This window comes from Tachypleus tridentatus, chromosome 7 (assembly GCF_004210375.1).
Source record: "Tachypleus tridentatus isolate NWPU-2018 chromosome 7, ASM421037v1, whole genome shotgun sequence".
Taxonomy (NCBI): domain Eukaryota; kingdom Metazoa; phylum Arthropoda; class Merostomata; order Xiphosura; family Limulidae; genus Tachypleus; species Tachypleus tridentatus.
Genome location: NC_134831.1, coordinates 39,527,141 through 39,554,260, shown reverse-complemented (window position 1 = coordinate 39,554,260; position 27,120 = coordinate 39,527,141). Strand labels below are relative to the sequence as shown.

The 27,120-nt window shown below is 32.6% G+C and overlaps 1 protein-coding gene across 6 annotated transcripts; it reads left to right on the top strand.

Moving 5' to 3' along the window:
• The first annotated feature begins 39 nt into the window (after positions 1-39).
• LOC143255483 (golgin subfamily A member 7-like) lies at positions 40-27,120 on the top strand. Of its 6 annotated transcripts, none has more exons than XM_076511211.1 (5): positions 40-117; positions 16,861-16,986; positions 18,103-18,255; positions 24,581-24,682; positions 26,084-27,120. In XM_076511211.1, exons 1-5 carry the CDS (start codon positions 55-57, stop codon positions 26,123-26,125), a joined length of 486 nt encoding a protein of 161 aa, XP_076367326.1. In that variant the 5' UTR covers positions 40-54; the 3' UTR covers positions 26,126-27,120. The 6 variants fall into 6 exon arrangements, with proteins under 6 accessions (XP_076367326.1, XP_076367327.1, XP_076367325.1 ...); XM_076511212.1 differs by lacking the exon at positions 40-117 and adding an exon at positions 7,001-7,136; XM_076511210.1 differs by lacking the exon at positions 40-117 and adding an exon at positions 7,064-7,159.

Genomic DNA, 27,120 nt, shown 5'->3' with positions numbered 1-27,120 from the left:
GGTCTTGCAGTAACTGATAGTGAACTGAATATTTCTCCGACCCTTTTCAGGGTAATGTCCATGTATTGTGATACATGTATGGGTATTATTTTGCCCTATCAGCAAGATGTCAAGTTGGTTGGTGGCACTTTTTAAATTCATTATATATATACATACATTTTTATTGTATATTTATTTTTTATTTATTTATGTATTTATTTTTTTTATTTTTAAAATGTATGTTGACTGGGGAGAGATGTTTAAGACTATCTTCATCATGTATGAGGTACCTATCTAGTTGACATAGTAATTCGTTTTTCATCCAATTTTTATCGAAGTACGTTATTGTACTATGTAGGAGTCTATCTGGTATGGTTGGTATGTTTAAATATTTGTGTATGAATTGAGATGATGTAGTTCTTGGAACTCTGTATGCTGTTGTGAGGAGTGTATTTTCGATTGTTTGTAGTTTGGTTTTAATTATTTTGTCGCTTGCAGTTATCCATGCTGGAGCTGCGTAGTCTATTACTGGTCTAATATATGTTTTGTAAATTTTTAGTATGTTGTCTGTAGATGCTTCACTGTTCTTGCCAGTTAGATTCCTAGCATAGTTGGTTCTTCACCAGACTTTGTTTTTAATATCGTTTACATGGTTAATCCAGGTTAATTTTGAATCATAGGTTAGGCCTAAAAATTTTGCCGATGTGGAAGTCTGAAGTAGTGTACCATGTATTTAATTTCTGTCTCTCTCGGTGTTTGGATATTGTATGTTCGTACCCTGGAGGGTCAGGTTCTCTTTGAGCTCTTTCTCCCGTATTTTATTTGATGGTGTGCGGTTGGAGTGTTTGAATTTCGCGCAAATCTACACGAATGCTATCTGCGCTAACCATCCCTGATATAGCAGTGAAATACTAGAAGAAAAGTAGCTAGTCGTTACCACCCACCGCCAACTCTTGAGCTACTCTTTTACCAATGAATAGTGGAATTAACCATCACTTCTTATAACGCCTCCACGAAAAGCATGTTTGGTGGGACGGAGATTCGAACTCATAACCTTCAGATTGCGAGTCAAGAACCCTAACCACCTAGCCTCGCAATGCATTTTTTGTTGTTGCTGTTGTTTAGTTGAAGAGTGGTGTAACATAGTTGATTTTCTACAAGATTAATGGCACATTGGTGTTGTTATAGCATTACAAGAATATATGTCGTAGATCCTGGGGGGGATGGAGGGTATACACCCCCTTCATTTCAGGTGTGGGTTATGGTGCATACAATCGTCTCCCCTACAGTTTGGTCTGTTGAATTGTTTTATTGCATCACAGGCCTACAAATTGTGTTTGTTTTTGTGATTCTCGTGTTCTTACCAATCGAATTACATAATTAGGCCTAGATGTAGGCTTTTTCAGTAGCCGAAATGTACGTCTTTAATATAGGCGTGCTTCTAAGGTTTTCGATCTAAGCGATAGTTCGTAAGTATCAGTCAGTAGGCCTAAGTATACATGCAAGTATCGTGGCAACAAGATTACTCTGTGACTGCATGTTTACAGCTTTCAGGTTCACGTAATCAGAGATTACCAATTTGCAAATTGAACAGTCCACATAAGTGGTTGCAAAAATCATCCCCCCATCGGGTGTAAAACATCTACGCCCCTGATGTCGAGGTTGGCTGTCTGTAATTGTATTCTCGTAACAAAGTTGTTTGTATTCACATAATTTCGTAACAAAGCTGATAAAATGGGTGGTGTTGCAAACTTTGCTTGCTTTTCGTGTTACATATCATAATTTATCTCAGACGATCTTCCGATTTATTATGTTACGTTCGTTACCTTTTATGATTTCAAACAACCAGAAATTTTAATTTTAATTTAGAAGTTAATTAAATTTCGATATGTATCAAATCTATGATATTTGCCAACAAGATTGATACACACATTTTTTTTCATAACACGAATATATTCTAATATACAAACAAAAATACAATTTATAATAACGATTATTACAAATATTGGTTTGTATACAAGAGTTTTACAAACTTTCAAACTATATTGAGCCTTTTATCTGGTGTAGAACTGAATATCTTATCGATGGTCCAGATCCACGACGAGCAAATTAATTCTGAGTTGATTTTGTCACACCTCGCTTAAACTAATCAGCTGTCTTTTCTTCGTCGGCCTCACACTGTTTACAAGCTGACTTTTTACCGATGAATACATTTAATATTCTCGTAGAAATACTAACGACTGAATTTAATTCACAGAAATTTGAACGTTTGAAATAAATATAAACGTTCATGGTCTAATATCTGTAAGTTCCCCAACAGTGAGCGCTTATTACAAGTATAGTTTCCGAGACTTATAGGATGCCGACTTTAGCGACCAAAAATATTCCATTACTGTGTCTCGGTTTGCTTTTATATCAATTAGGCGAGAGTCTTGTACGTTCAACGATATTTGAAATTACGTTAACGTCTTCGTAAAACACATACTGTTGACTCTTACTCTTGAGAACGTTCTACCTATTTAGAGAACAGCCGGGATTTGCGCAATACGCACCCAACAATATACGTCACATGTATCAAACTGAAACAAACGCAGATTTTAAAATAAATGTATAACAGTAAATCAGTTACGTACATGATGCTTCAAAAACACTAAACCACAATTTTCTTGTCAGATTTCTTAGACGTGGAATAGCGGCTCATATAATGGCTCTCAGTTTGTTTGTTGTTGTTTTTTTGTTTCTTTTTAAATGTACAAACATTTAGCTAATAGCTCCGTCATCTGTTGAAGAGATTTGATCATGGCTTTGAGCTCTGTTGACCAAACTCTTTCAATTGATTATCTGACCACGCTCAGAGTCTCATAAGTTAATTTATTCTAATTCTGCTTAAAAGAATTTCAGTTCGAGGGTTGGATGGTAAAGATCCTGATGTGTAATAAAATCGAATCGAGTATACAAGCGCTCTAAGCTAGATATTGCTTGCGCACAAAATATACCACGAAAAAAAGAAAGTTATCATAGATTAATTTACTCTAATTTTGCCTAAACAAAATTCAAATGACGCGACTATTGAGGATTCTCTCTTGTATTTTAAATATTGTCCATAAACTCAACAAAGAACTTGAACATGGTATCTTTGTTATTTAAAGGCAGAAGTATCATGCTTGTAAAACCACGACACCAGTTGCAATTGATGTGGTGAGAACATTATCAAAAAACATCACGTATCTTTTTACTTTTATTGACATGTGTGTGAGACACAAAACAACACACACACAAAACATTGTAATGTGTTTCTTTGCTCACTATCCAGAAAAGGCCTAATCCTTTTGTCACTCAATCGAGAACATTTTCACATTCCTTTTTCAACAATCCTCAACAATATAATTCGTCGCTTAGCAACAAAACTATTAACTGATTGTTCTTAGGCAAATTGTAGCGTTTGTGTTGAATGCTCAATGTTCATGTTAATTTGTTTTTATTTTTGATAACTTCAATAATATAACAGCAAAATAGTATAATTCTGAAGTTTTATGACGTATATTTATAGCCAAAAGAGCGTGTGTGTGTCTTTATTATAGTGAAGTCATATTGGCCTATCTGCTGAATCCACAGGGTAATCAAACCCCTGACTTTTGCGTTGTAAATCCGTAGACTTACCGCTGTACGAAAATCAAAATAAAATGTATGAAATATTATTTCAGCTAAACCTTACGTTTATGTATTAGGAAGAATGCTTAAATTAGACCACATATCAGCTGACTATTCCTGTTATAGTAGAGTCACCGTTTTAAAAGTTTTAAGTGGTGAAAAAACGTTAATTAATATATATTATTTTGGTATTTTGATATATATATTACTACATGGCCTTGAAACATAAATAAAATAAAACATTCATTGTCATCAAATACGTTTTATCCCATGTGCAGCTGAAAAGTTTGTTTGTTTTTTAAATTTCGCGCAAAGCTACTCGAAGGCTCTCTGCGCTAGCCGTCCCTAATTTAGCACTATAAGACTAGAGGGAAGGCGGCTAGTCACCACCACCCACCGCCAGCCAACTCTTGGGCTACTCTTTTTACTAATGAATAGTGGGATTCACCGTCATATTAATACGCCTTTACGGCTGAAAGGGTGAGCATATTTGGTGTGAAGAGGATTCGAACTCCCGACTCTCGGATTACGAGTTGATTTCCTTAACTACCTGGCCATGTTGGGCTCATCTGAAAAGTGTTGTAAATTTATGTCGAAGTGTTTGCACTAGGTTTTCTCATTTCTATATATATGTAGAAATGTTTGGGTTGAGAAAATGATCCCGACGATGACCGAAGAAAGTCGAAACATTGTTCTATCCTCTACGTAAAAAAAAAAAAAAAAATCTCAACCCAAACGAGCCGTTTTTACATATATATTTTTCTCTACAAGTGGGTTTTCTCGACATCACTGATTTTCTCATTTCTGGTCTGGAATAGAACAAAAAGGCCCAAAAGTACTATTTAACTCTCTTTCAGAATGCACACATACCTTTCTTCATGATGAAACTTCATTTTTGCCGTAATTTATTTTTAATGAAAGTGTGGTGATTAAAACTTTACATCGAGACTAATGAAATAAGTGAATAGCAAGTGCATTTTGGAGGTACAGACAAATTAGTTTTAGTTGAAATCTATAATTTTCATCAATTATTCAATAATGGTTTTCTGTCATTTTTGAAGAGCCATTACATTAGTAATTAATAAAAATAATACCCTTAAATCAAAACAATCAAACACGAAAACATCCACATGGTGTTGATATTTCTATGATTATCCCACAGGATTCCCTACATAACGAACAATATATAAAGTGTAACTTAAGTTTATGTTCAATCACATGTAGCGTGTAACGTAAGAAGACACTGAATAATATGTAATATTGACTTAAAGTATACACTAGACAACATAATGTGTAGCTTGAGTATACAGTACAAAACGTAATGTGTAACTTCACTACACCCTGGATAACACGTATTGCATAGCTTAGATACAAAATTAAGAACAGCATAAGTATCTTAAATAGACACTGAACAACATGATATGAACTTTGCGTACACACCAGATAATGCATTGTGTAACTTTAGTACACACTTAACATACAATGTGTAATTTCAGTATACAGTGAACAACATAATGTGTAGCTTAAGTGTATGCTGGAATGTAAATTTACTCTAGCCTCTAAGCCTTCTAGAAACAACATTTCTAACATCTTGGTTTTATGTGTTTGTAAAATTTAGGTCTTACTAGCCTCATAAGCTGATAAAACTCAACCTAACCATCTGCTGTGACTTGAAAATTTCAGTTATCATAAAAACAAAAGTTTACATCTGTTTCGGACCATATGCCGTTTTATCAATCCATTAGTATTTATAACTTTGAGTAGTATTATCTGAAAAAAAACAACTTTGATAAGTATTAATAAACATGACAAACATTGTCTCTTGTATATTATTTCTGTAATCTACCTTATTGTAAGCAAAGAAACTTTATGTATGTTGGAATATATCCTGATGTGATAATAAAGTCACGCCATCAGCTGACAGACGATCGTGTACCTTTTCCCAAAGGTTGCAAAGATAAAGATTGTAATTTTGTAAATGGACAACAATTATTGCATATTGCCATAAATTCTGACATGCAACTATTGTATCAAGTGCAAATGGATAAGTATCACTAATAATTTGTCATAGGTCCTCAGGAACTGCTGTAGCCTTAGTTGAAAGTACACCAAATGAGTAACTTGTCGTTATGAATGACAGATCTTTGTTTGTGGGTTTGCAAGTACTCTGTGTAACTTGTCATTATGAATGACGGATTGATGGATCTTGGTTTGTGGGTCAATAAGTATCCCGTGTAACTGTTAGTTATTAATTATGGATTGATGGATTCTGATTTATGAATCTTTGAAAAATCTGGTTAACACGTATGTGATTAACAAAGTGTAAAAACTGCATCAGAATTCAGAAAAATAACTTTAATAAAGATTTACTACACACAACTTATGTTAAATTAATAGTTAGTTCTTTGTTCGGTCATCTGTTTAGTTTGATTTTCATTTAATTCATCAAGTCAAATCATGGGTTACTCTGTCTTCAATTTTATTCAACATCCCTCTTTCATTTTTTATTTATTTTTACCAAATATTCGTACATCGTTAACATTTTCGTTGTAATTTGTTGTGATTAATGAAGTTATTATTTATCACAAAAACTTTCCATATTCAATCTTGTTAGCTAATTTCTAATATTTTTTTATTGTCTACAAAGTCTAAGGATGTCATGTTTTTATTGTTTAATCGGAATACTACGAAATCATTATTACTATATTTACTTCTTCATCAAATTTGTGGGTTCGAATCCCGATCACACCAAACATACTTGCCCTTTCAGCTGTGGGGGCGTTATAATGTGATGGTAAATCCCACTATTCGTTGGTAAAAGAGTAGCCCAAGAATTGGCGGTGGGTGGTGATGACTACCTGCTTTTCCTCTAGTCTTACACTGCTAAATTAAGGACGGCCAGTGCAGACAGTCCTCGTGGAGCTTTGCGTGAAATTCAAATACAAAGAAAGAAACAATCTTCATCAAATACACATTAAAATGATTAAAATAAGTATAAAAGGGGAAATTTGGTTCGGTTTTTGAATTTCGCACAAAACTACTCAAGGACTGTCTGCGCTAGCCGTCCATAATTTAGCAGTGTAAGACAGCAGGTAGTCATCACCACCCACAGCCAACTTTTGGGATACTCTCTTACCAATGAATAGTGGGATTGGCCATAACATTATAATGCCCCCACGGTTAAAAGGGAGAGCATGTTTAGTGTGACGAGGATTCAAACCTGCGGCTCTCGGATTACGAGTCGAGTGCCTTAACCACCTGGCCATGCTGGGCCTAGTGGGCGAGAGAATGAGAATTTCTCCTAAGCAAAGAATATAAAATTTCAATACAACTATTTTCCGTCGAATTGTATGTATATCTATTGAATAGTTTGTATTTTATTCTTATAGTTAGTATCATGATATAGCCACGCATAAATTCTTATTTAGAATAATTACTTCTCCTGCTTATGAGAGGGCATTGTGTAATTTCCCCGGATGAAGATAATGAAAATGGCTTCTGGGCAGGTAGAGTGGTTATGCTTATACAAGTACTGTCTATGTTCCTTTAACCTTTCTGATGGAATGTATTAATATCAATTATATAAAATCTCTGTTATTAGGAAACTATAATAAACAGCGCTGTTCTTCGTTATACATTACTAACTGTTCAAATATTGCTATGTACGAGTTAATCATTGTAAAATGTACGTTACAAGTTGGACAATGTGTTTCCATTTCATGGTGTTGCATTTCTGACCACAAGCATTTAGAATTCAGTAATTACTCAGTATTTATGAGAAATGTTAAACTTTTGGTATGTTATTTTAGACGTAATAGAAAATGTACCATTTTCTCATCTTAGAAGTTTTTGCTTAAACTTTAGCATGCTTCGAACAAAATTTTAAAAGAGAAAAAAATAATTGTTACCTTTATAATTTTATATGAAAGATTTTTCTCATAACTATCATAAAATACACATACTTTAGAAGGGTTGTATATGATGCATATTTTAAGATATAGAAACTAAAGTGATTACAATTAGAGTTATAAACAGTTTTCATTTAGGAGTTAGCAACAATTAATTTTCTGCAGTACTAAGGTTGACTTTTACTTCTAGCATCCATGTTTTCAGTTACATCTTTGCAGTTAGATACTTTCCCTCTCTCTTGTCACACTGAACATACTTGCCCTTTCAGCCAGTGGGTTTAATAATATGATGGTCATTTTCACTGTTTGTTGGAAGAACAGTAGCACAAGAGTTAGCAGTGGGTGGTATTGACTAGTTGCCTTCCCTCTAGTCAGTTGCTGCTTTTTGTTGTTTTGTGTGAAATTAAAAGTAAACAAACCCTTTCTCTTGGTTTTTTCAGTCTGTGTTGTGCACAATATTGTTCTGTTTAATGTGGGGGCTTTTAAAGTATTCTGCTTGACAGCCTTCATCTTTTAGTGTAAAAACAATTTAGGAAATTTGGGAAATAGCAAATGCTTGCTTCAGTTTAGGGCATCCATGGCATTAATATTCATTACTCTGAGCAATGGGAGGATGGTTGCAATCTTTCATTTCTGATCTGGTTTGGCTTTGTCCCAAAGTTGAAAATTAAACTTTTCTAAAACTGTGTAAACATTTGATTTCAAAGCTGACTTATTATCAGCAGACATATAAATATGATCTTTAAAAGAAAAATGCACAAACCGCTATGTGGCAGCTTCTTTGAAAAATAAAAAAAACACCAGGGATTTTTTATCAAGTTTTAAATAAGAAAAATAACAAATATTTACACACCATTTATTTGTAGAGCCACAAAATTAGTAGATTTATTTTGCAATTTCAATTATGTATTTAATATTTAACAAAAAGTGATTAATAATTATACCTGTAAACTGACCTTTAATACCATGTCACCATCTCATTGGCATAATGCTATCAAAATGTGTAATTTAAAAATTGTAAAATGTAATGTGTAATGTAAAATGCCCTCATTAAATATGTGTGTTAAAGACCAATGTGTGTGAATTCATATTGTTAAAAAAATGAAGATAGTCAACAACCAGTCGGTAAAACTAAAGTATGGACATGCATATGTACCTGTGAAAGTAAAGAAGAGATGATGTATTTCCATTGGTTTCATAATAAGTTAGACTAGGATATGATGTAAAGCAAACTGTTGCCAGACCAACATATTATCTGTTTACAGCCAATGATATGATGTAAAACAGCCTGTTTCTAAGCCAACATATTGTCTTTGTACTACCCCTGTTCATCATTTTTTGACATTTGTTCGAGTTGTACAGTTACATATACATATGTGTATATATATATATGGGTTTATATGGTCCATATAACGAACCATACAGTTTATGATAAAACTTTATTTCAACAAATTTAGTTGGTTTAACAGCATTTTGTTGACACTTTGTTTTTAATGTTAGCTCTTTGTTGAACATTGTATGGTGGTGGAAAGGTTTAGCAATTTTATTATAGCTGATTTACAACTAGTTGCCTTGAAGTAAACTTTGAACACTTGATGTTTAATAGTACTGTAGTCATCTTTCACTTATGGTGTGATATACAGTAATTTAGTATTTTGTTTATGGGAGATTTATATATTTCTACCTGCATCTTCTCATTTACACACTTCCATTGCCAGTAAATATAATTCTGTACAACTTTCTTGCACTACAAAATACACTTCTTTATTCTTCAAAATCTGGGTTAGATTCTATCTGATCAGCCAGCATCTTGTCAGTAAAGTACCTAAAATAAACTGACTCAAGAGACACACTGTCCAATAGAAGATAATTCACATCTATTGTGTTTAGTTTTCTTGCTTGTATGTATAAAGACTATAAAATTCTGAATAACATTTTAATTTCTCAACTTCAGATTGTGGCTTGTAAAAGTGAAATTTTTCAGATTAAAAACTGGTGTTGAATTAATTAAATTTGCTAAGAACAAAGTCCACAAAGTTGGACAGCCACACAAGTGCAATAATATCTTACTGGTTTCCACCGTATCGTAGTTCTGCAATTTTAGCAATCTGGTTGAGACAACTGAGAACAACTTTTTTAATTTCAGGAAATTCTTGGAATTCCTTTAGTGTTGCTTCTTAGGACTTGAATTAAAATGATTATAACAAAAAACTTTTCAAAATAAAAATCTGGAGGTACAGCTTTTGAGTGGATTATTTATTTTTATTTAACTTTATATTTTAACCATTTGTGTGACAATCTTAAGGATGCATGTGTGGGAACAGCCTTGAAGATCCAAATTATCCCTTGTGATAAGTATATTATTATAACTGGTATTAAGAGTATTGATCTAAAGTGTCTGTTTGATTCTTCTCTAGGTATTTACATTTTTACCTCGCATTACTACTGTATAACTGACACCATCAACCACAAGTCTAGTTAGTAACCATTTTGTAACTGGCTCGATATAATATACACAAGTTCATTTGCACATGTTAAGTACTTGCATAAAGATTACAAGCTTTTTGTACAGAAAAAATCAGATTTTTAATGAAATATTCTTACTAAAGATTTGTTTGTGAAAACAGTCTGTTTCATTACCAGTCTGAGTGCAAAGTGATTTCATGTTATGATTAAAGAACTATTCTTTGTCCCTAAAATTTCAAATATTATTTGTATAATCTATACAACCTCCTAAATAGATTTCAAATGTTTTATTTTCAGTAAAACTTTATATTTTATTTTCTATATTCTTAACTATGTGGGGTTTGTCACTCAACCAACCTCATAACCATAGTAAAAGAAAATAGGAAATCTAAATTATGGCTTTTTTGTGTTAGAATGACTACCTGTTATAACATAAAAATATAAATGTTTAGACCAAGTAGCTTAAGTCTCCTATCTATATATACTTACATATATATTTATTATTTTTTATTATATTGACCTTCTAATCATGCCTAGCTAACATTACATAACTTGTATTGACGCAGTGCACGTGCAATTATATTACGTATCCATTGATATACAACTCATCTTGCTTCTAGTGGCATAGCAGTATGTCTGCAGACTTGCATTGCTAGAAACTGGGTTTTGATACCTGTGGTAGTCAGAGCATAGATAGCCATTGTGTTGCTTTGTGCTTAATTCCAACCAAACAAACAATAATGATCTTTAATGTTCCCTGTCTTAGCTCTGTTTTAGTGGACAGTATTTTGTAATATACAGTTACATTTCAATTATTATACAATATATACACCCTTGTGCAAATTAATTGAAACAAATGGTCATTTTACATTTTCAGTATGGTGGTGGCCAGTGTAGGCTCGCTGGACCCACAGATTTCCTTTAATAGTCATTTATTCACACAGATGGCATCATTAGCTGTGTTTTGCAGTATGGTCAATTTAATTTTGGGATATGTGACAATATTTTGAGAAATATTACGCCATTCGAAATTGCGTTAGAAAGGCAAGGAGACCAGTCAAAAAACAACTTCTTACCAACTCAATGAAGAAAAAATGATATCAGTGGGGTTTGAAATATAAGAACTGGATGCAAGAACAATGGAGGAAGGTGTTATTCAGTGACGAGACTCATTTCTTTGTACAGGGTCAAAGAAGTCTGCATGTTTGCAGATCTCCAGGTGAGAAACTTTGAGAATCTCACATCAATCAGTTCATAAAACATCTCTTGAAGAAGATGTTTTGGGGCTTTTTCAGCTACTATGGCATTGGAGGCTTACATATCGTAGAAGGTATGATGCGAGGACCTCAGTACATCAAAGTTTTGCAGAGAAGAGTCGTTTCAAAATTGAAAAAGTTATTTCCAGATGGATCTGGCTTTTTTCAGCAAGATCTGGCTCCATGCCACACATAGAAACTTGTGAAGAATTTTATGATTACAACGCGAATAAAGGTGCTGGACTGGTCTGAAAACTCTCCAGACTTAAATCCTACTGAAAATCTTTGGGCTATTTGTAAAGAAAGTATTCAGGGAAAAGACTGTACTACGAATGATAAGCTAATTGAGGCCATAATAGAGGTGTGGTACCGCGATCCAAAAATTAGTAAAGATTACAGTCAACTCGTGGATTTGATGCCAAAGCAGATTAATGATCTTCTGAAAAATAAAGGCAGTTATATCGTATTAATTTGTGAGTAATTTTTGAATTCTCAGAAATAAAATGCAAAAAATTGAAAAAATCATTATTTTTTGTCTTGTTTCAATTAATTTGCACGAGGGTGTATATTACATCAGGATAGTTAACTTTTAATATCTTGTTTTTATAGTTGTTATACAAATAAGCTTAGTAGGTTTTTACACAATTTTTTGTTTTTGATTACTTAGACTGATAAATATTGTATTTATTTCATTGCACCAACAAATAATTTCTGTTTGTACCATCAATGCTTAACTCTTTTACAGCTACAATTATGGAAAGCAACTCTCATTATTAGGTTTAGTTTCTAAGATTTTAAACTGGTAAGCTGTGGGAAGTTTGAAAGATATGTTTTATTCATGATGGTTGGAGCTTCCGTAAAGTGTTGTAGAAGAGATATGCATATGCCCATGGCAGTAAAAGAGTTAGTGACTGAATTAAGTATGTATTTAGTATTTTTAAAATGTCAAAGTATGTGTTGGAGACAAACAGGAATGGCTTTAAACCACAGTGAAGATTGAAAGAAATTCATTACACAGTAAACAGAGGTATGTACATGAGTATGAAATGAATACTGAACATGGACTACCTGAAACAGATAAATGATTACAACTATTTGTTATGTTATATTTCACCAGTTGAAAAACACGAGTTTTTACAAAATAAAGATGTAATAAATACCATTAATATAAAAAGGACAATTCATGAAGTTTTGAGCTGCAGAGATTAAATCATTGGCTTATATTTTAAAATCAGTTAAGACTTAATATATTTATGACCAAAAAAATCCATGGATTTATCTCTTTAATCCATTGACTGCTGATTCACCAAATAGGATACAGTCTGCCTTTGGCAATTGAATGAGAGTGTACTGTATCAAGTGTACAGCTTGTGAAACATTTACACACAATTAAAGCAGCTGAAACCAAAGGGCAGTCAGATGTACACCATTGTCTAGGTAAAGATGTGATACTGCATTGGTTCTTGATTACTGTAAAGAATTGAAATTATTTGTTATATAAAGAGTAAGATACCTCACCAGTGTATTTCTTTATAAATATTACATGTTTTGATATGTGTAGGTAGTGTGCTTTTACCAGAGGGTAAATATTACAAATACATTTTTTGTTAGCCATGTTGTTGGTCATAATCCCAATAACATCATACAAGGTTTGGCTAGCTTAGGAGAATTAGATTAGTTCTAAATCCATATAATAAAAGTACATTTTAACCCATACCAAATTATTCAGTCTTCATCAAGTATATTTCAGTTGGATGTTTTATATTTTGAATGCAAAATAAATTGAGTGATTTCTGTATCTATTACTGTAGTTGTGTCTGATGCCAGGAAAATCAACAATACTTAAAATTAGGCTGCTTGGTGTAAAATGGTCATACAACTTTTGTGTGGTTAAACTTGTAGTATCACTCAGGTTTCTGGTATTTCTTGGAGTGTAATACAGTTTTTGTGTGGTTGATCTTTGTCTAGTATCACTCAGGTTTTTGGTATTTCTTGGACAGTAAAACAATTTTTGTGTAGTTGACCTGTATCTGATATCACTCAGGCTTCTGGTGTTTCTTTGAGTGTGATACAACGTGGAAGGTTAATTGATGCTGGCGTTACTTACTGATGATATTTTATTTGTTTCAAAGATAACATTTGAAGATGACTTGCTGAAGATTCATGTTTTATTTCCTTGGAAAATGAAGAGTTCTGCATGTTATTCTACAGACTTTAACAACATCAGTCATTATAAAGTGTAGGATTATGGCACAGGATTAACATATTGTAATAATCAGAATTGATAAATTAACTAGGAACAGATGAGAAAGATATCTTCAATGTGAACATGTTAACAGTGTTTAATGTGGTCATCATTCATGTATGTTGCTTGGAAACAGATATACACAGCTAAATGTTGTTGTTCATATTTTATTAGTTGTACTTAACATTTTATCATATCTTTTACAATTTTTAAGGTTTCAGGCATGCCATAGTAAATCATATTTGAGGTAGTCCCATAGCCATAACAAAGGTGAGATTGAGAAGTCATGGTAAACACATCTGCTGATTACTGTGCTTGTGTCCTAGTAACATAAAATAGTCTCTGCCAAGCAGGCTGGAGCCTTGTCTTGCTTGAAAACTGTTTTGTCCTTTTACTTCCCTAAAGTGCAAAATGAAAGTTACATGAAGAGTGGCACATGTTTGTTAAAATTGTTTATAAACTTCCCTCCTTGCTGACCTCTGTTATTGTTAATGTGATGAAATAAACTTGTGTTTTTATGTACTCACTAGTATGCAGATTATGCTGTGCTGCCTCCTGGTGATAATTATTTTGGACAATAGTAAATAAACTTTATAGTCTAACAAAGTTACACAAATTTCATTGTGAGTGATAACTTTTAAGGAATCTAGTGTTCTGTGTTGTGTCATTTTATGACCAATTTATATGAGTGAAATAAACATTTACTGCATTAAGACGGTAGAGAAGTGATTTCAGGGAGATGCAGACAATACTATATATTAAAATAGAATACCATGATTAAAATGAGCTAAGTAAGAAGTCTTTTTCTCAGTTTTGGTTTGAAATGCTTGATTTCTAGTTCAGATATCCATAACAGCCAATGTCCAAGGTTTGCAATACATTTTAGAACTTACTGCTTGTAACATAAATTTACTCATGAAATTATTCATAATAAAATCAAAACTTAACAAATACATAATGCCTGTGTTGTTAGGCCTTTTCTTGAATGAACAAAGATCAGTTAAGGGGTACTTTAGGCTAAAAGCTGGGAATGGGATATACTTGTGATGTTCTGAAAACCATTGTTAAGAAGGAAATTATTCAGTTTTTAACTTTATGTAATTTTAGTTTGTAGTTGTTGGTGCATTACGACTAACATGACAAACATTTCTCGATTGTGTCAACATTCCGAAAAGTTGCATTGATTCCACAATTTAACCACTGCTGTATCTTAATATTTTCTTACTACGTAGTAGTGCTGAAGTTAACAACTTAGCTCAACTGCAGTGAAATGCTAAAACATATATTAAATGATGGCAGTACCACTGTATGTTGGGATTCAGGTAGCAATATACACAAATGTCAAAGTGTGAGGAACTACTTTTTAGTAGTATATATAGTAGTGCAAATATATGGATGTGTTGGCCAAGACTTCTTCTACAGCAGGTGTCTGTGACTTTTAAATTTCACAATAAACAAACAACACATTTTCCACTTGTTTTTAAAATAATATGTATTTGAAACAAGTTGAACATGTGTACAAAAATTCTTCACACTATGGAGATCATAGTTGTACCTTAAAGATTATATGGTTCTCATCATGTTGTGAATAGTTCACTTAGGCCAATTCAGTTGCTTTAGAATTCAATTGACAAGCCAACCTATTTTTCTCTATTTTTATTGCAATAGTATCTATGTGTAATTCACTTATGCTGTAGTGCGAGTTCCTGTAGTTGTATTCTGAACTTCCAATAATCATCTGCTTTTCACACTTCCAGTAATTGTCTGTCTTTTGTTGAAGTCCACATAAGTAGGTTCAATTAGTTTAGAACACCCTTTGACAAGACAAATTATTATTATTGTACCTTTCAAACTATTGTTCTTAGTCTAACATATCAACTGTCAGGCCATCCACTCTCATGACAGTTAACTTTCAATTTTTTTACTTTTGTGACCTAACTTTTCTTGCACATGACTTTACTTTTACTCTGCTTGTCTATCACTTAGCTTTCTAGATAGATTGTTAACACAATGTTTAATAGCCTTGAGATTAGTGAATTACAAACATAAAATAAATAAATTAATAATACTACCTCCACTAAACAGTCTTTTATATCTGACAATAAGGCTAAAGTGTGCAGTTGTATGTTTTTGTTACATTCAACAGTATTTAAAATCAGGTTGACATATTTCTGTTAACATATCTGCTAAGTTGACATTATCATTTGATAAAAATTATATTGCTGATGTATAAAAGTATTTTTGCTGTATATATATAGTTTCAGGTTTGTATATGGTTTTGATGAGCTTAAATACCATACATTAAAAACCAATTGTTATGAAAGAATACCCAGCAAACTGTTTAACACAGGCACAAGAAATACATAATTCTCTAACCATTAGAGTCTATAAATTTAAATTAAGGATCATCTCAATCATTGTTTTATTCTAGGCTTAATGGGGTTATGTATGAGTAGTGCTTTAAAATAAAATATAAATAGTGAATATATTTCTTTTGTAACAGTTATTGTTACTTCGTGTTGGACTGTCTGTGTCTTGTTTGAATTATTATTTTGTTTCAACTACAGTTAAAAAGAATATATCCAATAAAAATAAATACTGCAAATACCTATGGCTGTACAGCTATAAAATTAAAAAAATATCTTAGATTGTTTATATCAAAAACATTTGATACTGCAGTTGGCTCAATTTAATAAAACTTATTTTTTGTGGATTATAGAAAACTGGCTGAAACTAAGGAAACTGTAGATTGTGGATTATAGATTACTAGTTGAAACTAAGAAACTTTGTTATGGATTATAGAATAGAGGCTGAAACTGGGAATACTTTTTTGTGGATTATAGAATACTGAAACTAAGGAAACTACCTGTTGTGTATTATAGAATACTAGTTGAAACTAGGAAAACTTTGTTGTGGATTATAGGATACTGGTTGAAACTAGAAAAAAATTATTGCAGATTATAGAATACTGGCTGAAATTATGGAATTATACATTGTGCTTTCTTCATTTTATTTGCTTCACCGTCTTGGTTTTTGGATAATGTTCTGTTCTTCAGGTTGAACCAGGAACATAAAGAAATGTTTATAGGTCAAACATTTCCAGTATTTTACCTGTTGATCCTATATTAACTTCAGAGAACTACAGACCAAATTACCACAGTATCCAGTGGTAATATCGTGTGTGTATGTGTATATGTATATTAATTAATTAATATTATTTGCACAAAGAAAAATCCATTGTTTGTTTGTGTTGAATTGTCATCTGTAATAAAGATACTTCAAGGCAGTATAAAAATAATCTATATAGCCATTCCAAACGTGACCAAGTCCTTTAGTTGTGTTCACTTTATGCTAGAATCACACCATGAACGACACCAACAGAGGTACGGTTAGCTGCCGTAAAGTGTTTGTCCAGCGAGACTACTCTGAGGGAACAAATGTTAAGTTTCAAACAAAGTTTCCACAAGAGCTAGATGGTTTGGTAAGGTTTTTATTTTACTATGGGTTAATTAAGTTTTAAAAACTAACTCTTTGCCTGGTAATTTTAGTTTATATATTTATATAAAACCTTTAACAGTTTTTTTTTGGAGTAAAAGTTAGAAATTTGCCTCTCAGTGAAATCAGGTAAACCATTAGACTGAGCATAAATTATGTATAACTATAGATGTGCTATTAAGTTCTGTTCATTTTACAGATGATAAGGTAATTCCACAGGTCTAAAATTGAAAAGGATTTTCAACAGATTAGAAAAATCTCAAATCAATTATATTTTAAGAAATTTTGAAATATGATGTGAAAGTGAATGAATGTCATAAGCTTAAGAATTCTGCAACTTAGTCATTTGTTAAGATTACTTTGATAAGAATTCTGTAACTTAGTCATTTGTTAAGATTACTTTGAAAGGTGTTTTGTTAGAGGATTGAGAGTTGTTAAACACAGCATGATTTGGACACATCTTCATACATGAATTTGGTAATATTTTATACTGACATTATTAATTGATATTATCTAAAGGTGAAAACTGATATTGCTAAATTAGACAATGGAACTAATTCTTAAGTATTCTTACTTGTGGGTTTTTGAAGACATACTTTATTAAGTCAGTGAAGTTCAGTGCAGTGTTTTTAAAGTTAATTTGAATAATGAATATTATAAAAAGTGCTACTTGTATGACTGTAACAACTGTAAATGTAGTTACCACTAATGAAAATTAGCTACTGCAAGACTTTTCGTAAATGTTGTTCTCGCATTTTCGATTAAATTATACCACTTTATTTTGCAGTATATTATTTAATCTAGACAAAGAATTAATATGTTCCTCCAAGTAAAAATTAATGATTAGAAGTGATATATCTACGTTAATATTATATTCCATTTACATTGTTACTATAATAAAAATATAATGTAAAGATTTAAGTACAAGTTGTGCCAAATAAATAAAATTTTGTATGGCTTCAGCAATTGAATTAAGGTTTTAATGATTTCATGCCAAACATCTTGTTTCATATTTTTTTAATATTATGTTTTGAAAGCAAACTTTACAACATTATAATATGTAGTAGATGGTTAGAAGAATAATTTTTTGTTTTTATCCTAGATTGACAAGCAGACATTTGAACATATGATTACAACATTGAATTCTATATATGCTGAAGCTGAGAAAATGAGTGGACGAACTGTGTGTGAAGGTTGTCTTGCCTGTTTGACTGCCTACCTTCTGTATGTGTGCATAGACACACATTATGAAAAGGTAAAATACGTTACAGTAACTTTCTGATTAATACAGTATTTACTCTACACTTTACTTTCATGGAACTGTTTAGTACAATATTGGGGAATGAGTATGTGTGTGCTAAAATGGAATTATGAAAGCAGGATGTATATAAGCAAGTGTACTTGAAACTAATTTAAAGTGCAGTATACATATATATTTTAATATTTAAAAGGGTGTATACACACACAAACACACTAACAAAAGTACCCAGCTTCACTTGGGTTGTTAGATTGATGTATTAGGTTGAGGAATAATTCGTGAGCATTTTTAAATAATTTCATTCAAGCATTACATGCAAGACTATACAGTACTTCAATGCATGAACACATTACACCCAAAACATTTATTATGATACTTTATTTCATGTAATACCTAGGTATATAGTATGCATTGTTTTAAACGAAATTGCAAGAAATTAAATGCGAAAAGCAGATGGTGTCGAAAATGCTCGATTTTGTCCACTTGACATTCCATTTAATGAGCTGAAAATGAAAGCAAAAATTAAAGGCATACGAAAATCAAACACACCATCTATTAGAGCAAAAAATTATCTACCAAATGACATGAAATATTTTGCGAAAGCGTTTCATTTATGAATATATTTGTTTAACTTGAAAAAACGCTCATGAATTATTCCTCAACCCAATATTTTAGTTTACTATGTTAGTGTGTGTATTCTGTACCAATTTTAGCGTAAAAGTATAATCTGTATGCCTATGTTGCTAAACAACATGACATACAAGCTATTGTTGGAATACATTACCAATATGCACTGGTTTTCTATATATTAAAAGTTGTACATAGTAAATCACTTTGTTTCTATGTGGGGTTTGGCTAGTTTGCCTCATTAAGAAATTCACATATGTAAGCATGCAAGCAGCCATCTACTTGTCTGTCTCTGATTTCTATTTGTAATATACCGAACAATTTATTTTCTCTGCAGTTTTTCACTAACTTACCTTGTTAAAAAGGTGCACATAAATAAGTAATAATACCCATGTGCATACACTAAGGGTCTACTTAGTATGGGAGTAAAAATTTCTTGATTTTAGATTCTTTCTTCTTGGAGCTATGGCAGTCATACTTTTTATGTTTTTTTTGCTAGCTTGCTTCATTAAAAAGATGTACACATGCAGCATGCACACACACACACACACACATGGATAAGTAATATCCAGGTACATACCCTCAGGGTTCACTTAGTATCTGTCCAGTGTTTCTAGGTTCTCTTCCCTTGGAATTATGGTGGTTACATACAGACACACCCTTTCATTATTATAGAAATATAAACACACACATAACAGGGGTTTCATTAACTCTCTTACTACATGTAGATCAAAGTGAGTGTGTCATAACTTTTTACAGAGCTACACTCAAAATGTAATTAAATTACTTTATTCTCAATGAAGAAATGAACTTGGCATAAAAACATAGTTAATAAATCAATTTTTAAGTTATTAGTTTTATAAGGAAATATTTAAACAACTCCTCAATCTCCCCTAGTAGGAGATCTATGATGTCTTACCTTTTGTCTAATTTATTTACCACTCCTTTGAGAAGTAATGAAGTTAAATTACTCATAGATTAATATAGATATTACTCAGGCAAAAAATATTGTTTATTGCCTTGAATCTTATTTGTTTATGGAGTCATAAACTTTATAGTCAGCCCCATTTGCCCCACCTTTCACATTCTGTATTTCACAAATTGCCACAATCTCTCTAACATTTTATACTATATTATTTATACATAATAGAAAGGCATAGCTAAACTCCATCAAATGATATATTGCATTGTTTTATATTCAGAGTATTTTTTATTTAGCCGTGAGTGTGAAAGTTTCTCTCATGATCTTCAGATCACTATGGTTAGGGTAAGTTTAAAGGATCAGTAGTTTTAGTGAGTATTACTATTCTGTTTTTTTAGTTGTATTATTTAATTGAATAAAACTAGCATTCTAATACTTTTAATTTAAAAAAGGTAGGCTTAAATTTTCTTAATAACCAACAGAAGTAAGACGAGGTGACAGGTAAGTGTTATATTTGTTGTTTTTCATGTCTGTTCTTCGTTTATTGTTATAAAAGTAACTAAAATGGAAAAATTAAAAACTTAGGTTAGATTAGGAAAACAAAGAAAAAATAATTGCAAAAAATTGTTCACAAAGTATGCTGAAGAGTAATTCATGCATTATATCATTCAACATGGTACACATTTACTGAGTGATTTACAACCTATGTGTTAGGATTATTAGTTAGATGCACTTCAAAGGGCAGTAAAATAATAAAGTGTAAACAAAGATATAGTGTTATGAGCTTTAATCTGTTTAGAATAAACAGCTGTAGTTTCATGTTACAATTTGTAGTCATTCTAGAAAAAAAAGAGAAAAAGACAATTTACATGTATGTCATAAGGTGATTACAAGGTCAATGAAATTGATAAAATGACACAAACACTTACACATATAGACATACATGCTTTAGTTTTAGAATGGGTATGATGCTTGTTACATAATGTGGAGACTGCAGGATGTATCAGTAATATTGTGGAAATTATATTGTGAAAATTACAGGGTATGTCTAAGAGAGTTTAGATATTGCAGTATGCACCTAAAAGAGTAGATATTCTCGTGCAGGGGTTCCCAGCCTTTTGGCACTTGCGACCCCTTACCTAAAAGTTTGAAACCCATGTGACCCCCTACTTAGGGCTTACTATCAGCAGCTTAATTTTTCTTTTATTTTCTGTGAAGGAGAGGGAAAGAAACATCTAAAAAAAATATTTAAAAATTCTGTAATTATTTATTAGCAAATTAAATCACATTGGTTCAACCTGAATTCACAAAAAGAACATATATTTTTTAAAATAATATTAACATAGGTTTGAACAGCTATCCAACCCAGCTAGTGAGATGCCTGATGTTGCATTTCAGCAGCAAGCTTTGAAATTCGTGGCCGAGCGTTTGTTAGAGCCAGTCTCATGTCATCTCCAACATCCAATCTGTTCCTATTCTTTGTTTTTATATTGACAAGAGTGGAAAATCCTGCCTCACACAAGTTGGTAGAAGCAAATGGAACAAGGACACGTAAAGCTATCATGCTGACTTTGGAGTATGACTGATACATAGCGCACCAGAACTGTGTCACGGATTTCACCTTGAAGAGATCACGAGCTGAAGAGTCGTTCCTTAGATCCAGAAATTCATTTTGGATATCATCTGGGATGCTGGATACATCAAGTTCAGTACAAAATGGGTTCCTTACCAGGGCCTCCTGTTCCTGTGATAGCTCAGGGAGGTAACGCCGACTTCCTTTTCTAGAGACTGAAGATGTTCGGTAATCTCATCCTTGAGGAACTGATCCAGTTGGATCTGAGACTCATCCGTCACTCCACAAAGTTTTTCAAACATAGCGATGTTTCCAAGATTGGTTTTCCGACGCCAGTTCTGCAGTTTGGAAACAAAGGCCCAAAGACTATCTTGAAAAAGGAGAGCATGTGTTTCCCTTCCTTGAAGCTTCAAATTGAGTTTGTTCAGCTGGTCAAAAATGTCGGCTAGGTACGCAACCCTTTTATTCCATGCTTCATCTTCAAGTGAGCTACAAGATCTTTCCTTTCTTGAGTCTCCAGGAATAGCTTTATTTCATCTTTCATTTCAAAGACACGATTAATAACGTTTCCTTTCGACAACCAACGTACTGCTGTGTAGAAGAGAAGGACTTCGTGGTCAGCATTCATATCTTTGCTTAGTTCTTTGAATAGGCGAGTGTTGAGTGCTTGAGTCTTCACATAATTTACAATTTTGATTACAGATTTAAGCACTTCCTGCAGAGAGGCAGGGAGAGTCTTACTGGCGAGAGCATATCGGTGAATCATGCAGTGGATGCCCTTTGCTTGAGGTGCTAACTTCTTCACTCTCGACTGGAATCCTGATTTCGATCCCAGCATAGCTGGTGCCCCATCCGTACAGACCCCACACACGTTTTCCCATTGTAGATCTTCGTCTTGAAAAAAAGTTGAAACTTTTTCCATGACATCATCAGCTTTTGTTGTGGTTTCAAGTGCACTGCAGAATAAGAATTCGTCTTTGATGTCACCTGAATTAGGGTATTTCATGAAGACAAGCAACTCAGAGCATGAACTTACATCTGTTGACTCATCAAGCTGAAAGGAGAACAAAGGGGAACCCTTGATTTCAGTCAAAACCTGTTCCTTTACATCCATAGACATTTTCGAAATGCGCCTCTGTATAGTATTATTTGACAGGGATACTTACTGCATCTTCTTTGCACTGGCTTTTTGAAGAATAAGATTTACTGCTTTCATCATGCAGGGTTTAAGAAGTGTTTCTCCAATCGTGTGAGGCTTTTTTTGTTTAGCAATTTCGAATGCAATCTCATATGAAGCTTCCACTACGGCTGCACTCTGCTGCTGAAACGACCCACTTCTATCGATTCTTTGGTTTTTAAGACACCGTTCATGCCGTTTGAAGAAATCCAAACCCCTCTTTGCGTGTTCTGGATGTTTCGTCTCGAGATGACACTTGAGTTTTGATGGTTTCATTGACTCTGCACTCAGGACAGCATGGCACAAAACACACTGTGGTTTCTGGATGCCATCGTTGGCGAGCACAGTGGTGAGGCCAATGTTGAGGTAGCATTCTGAGTATCTGTGCCGTTTAGCCATGGACACAACTCACCTCTACTGCTTACTTATCTCCTTGTTAAAATAAAATAAAAATGTTGAATAATGAACGCTTTGGCAACTGTAGATATTACACTGACTACTTGTGGGGGGTGCAGGTAGAGTAATGATGAGGTAAGTATTGGGAGGGAAGGGAGCGTGGCCAGTCACGCAATTCGTCATCCACCAATCAGCAACGGACATGTGACTCACATGTCGACAGCGAGCACACACACACTAAATCACAGCTAAACAGACACACAAGCATACGTACATGCGCGTGCACTCACATACTCGCTACTCACTAGTACACACATACATACAGTTGCAGACACATACACATTCACTCACAGGCACACATAAATACATCCATAATATCACCTAATGACATTGAACTAACGTAGCACACGTTTTGCTTTGCACCAAAACAAAAAAATGTAAGAGCATGAAAATGTAATTGATGAAATAAAATTAATGTTATCCCAAGCTACTTCTAACAAGGCTTTGCGACCCCCCTGCCAAGGCTTCGCGACCCCAAGGGGGCGCGATCCACTGGTTGGGAACCTTTGTTCTAGTGTTTTTGTACAAGAGTATAGTTATCCCAAAAGTGAAGTCATCCCGGTATGTACCAACAAGAGTGTATATATTTCACAATGTACCTACAATATTGTATATATCATACTATGTAACTACAAGTATGTAGATATTCCAGTATGTACCTTCAGTAGTGTAGAGGACAGACAGTATATATATCTGCTATGGTATAAATATATTTTTTATTTGTTGTAGATTTGTCTGTTGCAGGCTAGTTTTAACAGTATTTGTAAGATTGTTTTTGTACAAATATGCAAGAGTTTTAATACAAATACTTTTGTAATAATTTGTACATTCAATAATGATTTATTGAGTACTTACTGTTTTTTTAGTTTTAATGACTGGTGTGTTATTATGTTGAGTTGTCTAGATTTGTAAATGTAAATATTTGTAGTTCTTCTGTTTCTAATAGCTTACGTTTCAAGATATACAGTCATGTGAAAAAGTTAGGACACCCTATGAAAGGCTGTGTATTTTTGTAACATTTTTGGATATATAGATATTTAATTTCAATTTTAACAATACTGAGAGATTATAGGAATATAACTAAACAATTAAAACTGAAGAAAAGACTTTTTAAGATCTTCTGTAAATGTATTTCTACAAAAGATTTGGTATTTTCATACAGAATGAGCTTTGTAGTAGAAAAATAATACGATATAACCAGTAATTTTAATACACTGAAAATAAATCACATACAGGATAAAAATAATAGTAGTTAGGGTTTCATTGACTGTTTGCCCTGGTGTTTTTTTTCTTTCTAATCTTCTAGTTTTATGTATGCAGTAACTATAACTGTTGTTGACATCTGTGTTGAACCTCAAGTACAGAGTATAATAATATATATAAATATTACAGCTTTCTTTGAATAGGACTGCTAGCAAAGCCTAACAATATTTGCTGGTGTATATTGTGAATATGAGTAAACTAGTTTTAACTGGCTAGATTGTAGCCATATTTGCCCACCTGGATTGGATGAGGTAACTTGAGTCTGTATCATTTTTTTTACAAATTTTTTTTAAATTCTTTATAGTGTCTAAAAAGTATAGCTGATTTTATAGAGGAGCAGAATGAACGAGTGTGGATGCCAAAAGGTCTATTACTGACAGATCCTGTGGAGCGGGGACTCAGGGTGATATCCTTTGTGAAACTATTAAAATATCTTGTTAGTAATATATAAAACACTAGGAAAAAGTTTGCATTTCCTGCAAGAAAGCAGTATGAAACTTTTAATATACTTATAAACATTGTTACTGACAAGGTGAGATAGGCAGGAAAGATGAACTTAATGTGTAATGCATTTTATATAAGAAGAATAAGGTGATTTATTATACACACATCATAACTGCCTAACTGTTGGTTTACTGTAACGTATTCAGCATCGTAACTACCTGACTGTTGGTCTATTGTACACACATCATAACTGTCTAACTGGTTGTTTACTGTAACATATTAAATATCATAACTATCTAACTGTTCATTTACTATAAACACATTTGACATTCTAAGAATGTACCTGTTGGTTTGCTGTAACACATCCAATGCTATAACTACCTTACCTTTGGTTTATTATAACACACTGAACATTATAACTAATTTTTAGTTTACACATTGAACATTGTAACTATCTAATTGTTGGTTTAGTGTAACACATTCAATGCTATAACTACCTAACCTTTGGTTTAATATAACTCATTGAACGTCATAACTAATTTTTGGTTTAATATAACACATCGAACATCATAACTACCTAACTGGTGGTTTACTGTATCACATTCAACATATACCTGCGTAATTGTTGATTTATTATAACCCCATGAACATTGTAACTACCTAACTGTTGGTTTATTATAACCTCTTGAACATTGTAACTGTCTAATTGTTGTTTTATTATAACACATTCAACAGTATAACTATATTTAATTGTTGTGGATAGGACAATGTAACACAGTCAACATTATAACTGCTTGACAGTTGTGGATAGGACAGTATAATACAATTGACATTATAACTGCTTGACTATTGATTTAATATAACACATTCAAGATCATTACTATGTAAATGTTGATTTACTATAACCCATTAAACACTATAACTAATTAATTGTTGTGGATAGGACAATTTAAGACATTCAACCTTATAACTACCTTATGCCTGTTTATGGATGGAACAATCATTTATTACATGCACATGTAACAAAGATACTTCTTTTTTCTCTAATTTTGAACTTAGTCTTAGAATAGCATCTTTCATTGGAAATTTAATTGATTTATACTTCTGAATTTGAATTTAATAAAGAAACCATAAGTTGTGAATTACCATACAGGGTATCTTATTTCTGTTTCTTGAAATTCTGATTTAAGTAAATGTATGTTTGTGTTCTTTGTAAAGGTATGTTAACTACAGGACTGTTTTTTTTAAAATGTTGCTCTGATGAAAGGCATTGTTTGTGGGTTTTTTAAAATGATGTTTGGGTGAAAGATGTAACATAGTTAATTTTCAGTGGTTTGATTTGAGTTCCTTGACAAAATGTTATGTGGAAATATCAATATTAAATGAGCCTTCTGCTAGGTCATGATGGCAGTTGAGGACCTAAGCTATAGTGAAACCAGGACTGTACAGCTGCATAACCAATAGCTGATCACATGGTTTTGATGAAGTGCCATTTTATGGAAGCCCTACTTGGACTAGTGTAAGCTATATCCTCGGCATTTAATTCGTACTTCAGGGGTGGGTTGGTGTATGCACAGTACAATAGTGTGTTTTTTGTCTACTAACATTTAACCAAATATTGCAGCTGGATTTGGTGATTGAGGTTTTATTTTATCCAAACAAATGAATTATTTTGCTTCAAAAGTTACACAACAGATTGTGAAGCAGCTTTCAGGCTATGGATGTCATTGAAAATTTATTAATGACATTTCACAGTGTTCTTTTCTGTGCATGACATCGTGACAGATTTATAGAAATAGAACACGCTTTTGCAACTTTCATCAGAAGGTAATCAGTATTGTTTCATTTTTATTGTCAAACTACAAATGTAAAGACAAGGAATTAATTTCATTTGTTTTTAACATTTTTCATTATTAGAGATCAGTTCTTTCATTATCTTTAGTTGAGATGGAATTTCATTTAAACTCTGTCATATTTGTGTGATACTTTTCACTTTTATATTAATGTAAGCTTTGTATAAATTTAAAGACAATTTGTGGGAGACGCATATTTTGAAGATTCTTAAGGGAATCAAGAGAATATTTGCTTACATGTATTTTATTTCTATCTATTTATTGATTGACTTCAGTTATCCATTCTGAAAATGTACATCACTTTTCTATATTGTACTTCTATAACTAATTTGTTTCTTTTGATTTAATGATTGTTTGTTTTAGGTTCATGATTCACCAACCTTAATTTTTGTAAAAAATTAGGAAAGAATGAAATAAGTCTTTAAACTACAATCCTTCACTTTTGTTAGTAATTATTCACTGAGTCAATAATACAAGAAATCTCCCAAATTCATCTCAGCAATCATGTACTTAAAAAAAATAAAATAAAATGTACCATAAGTTGGCA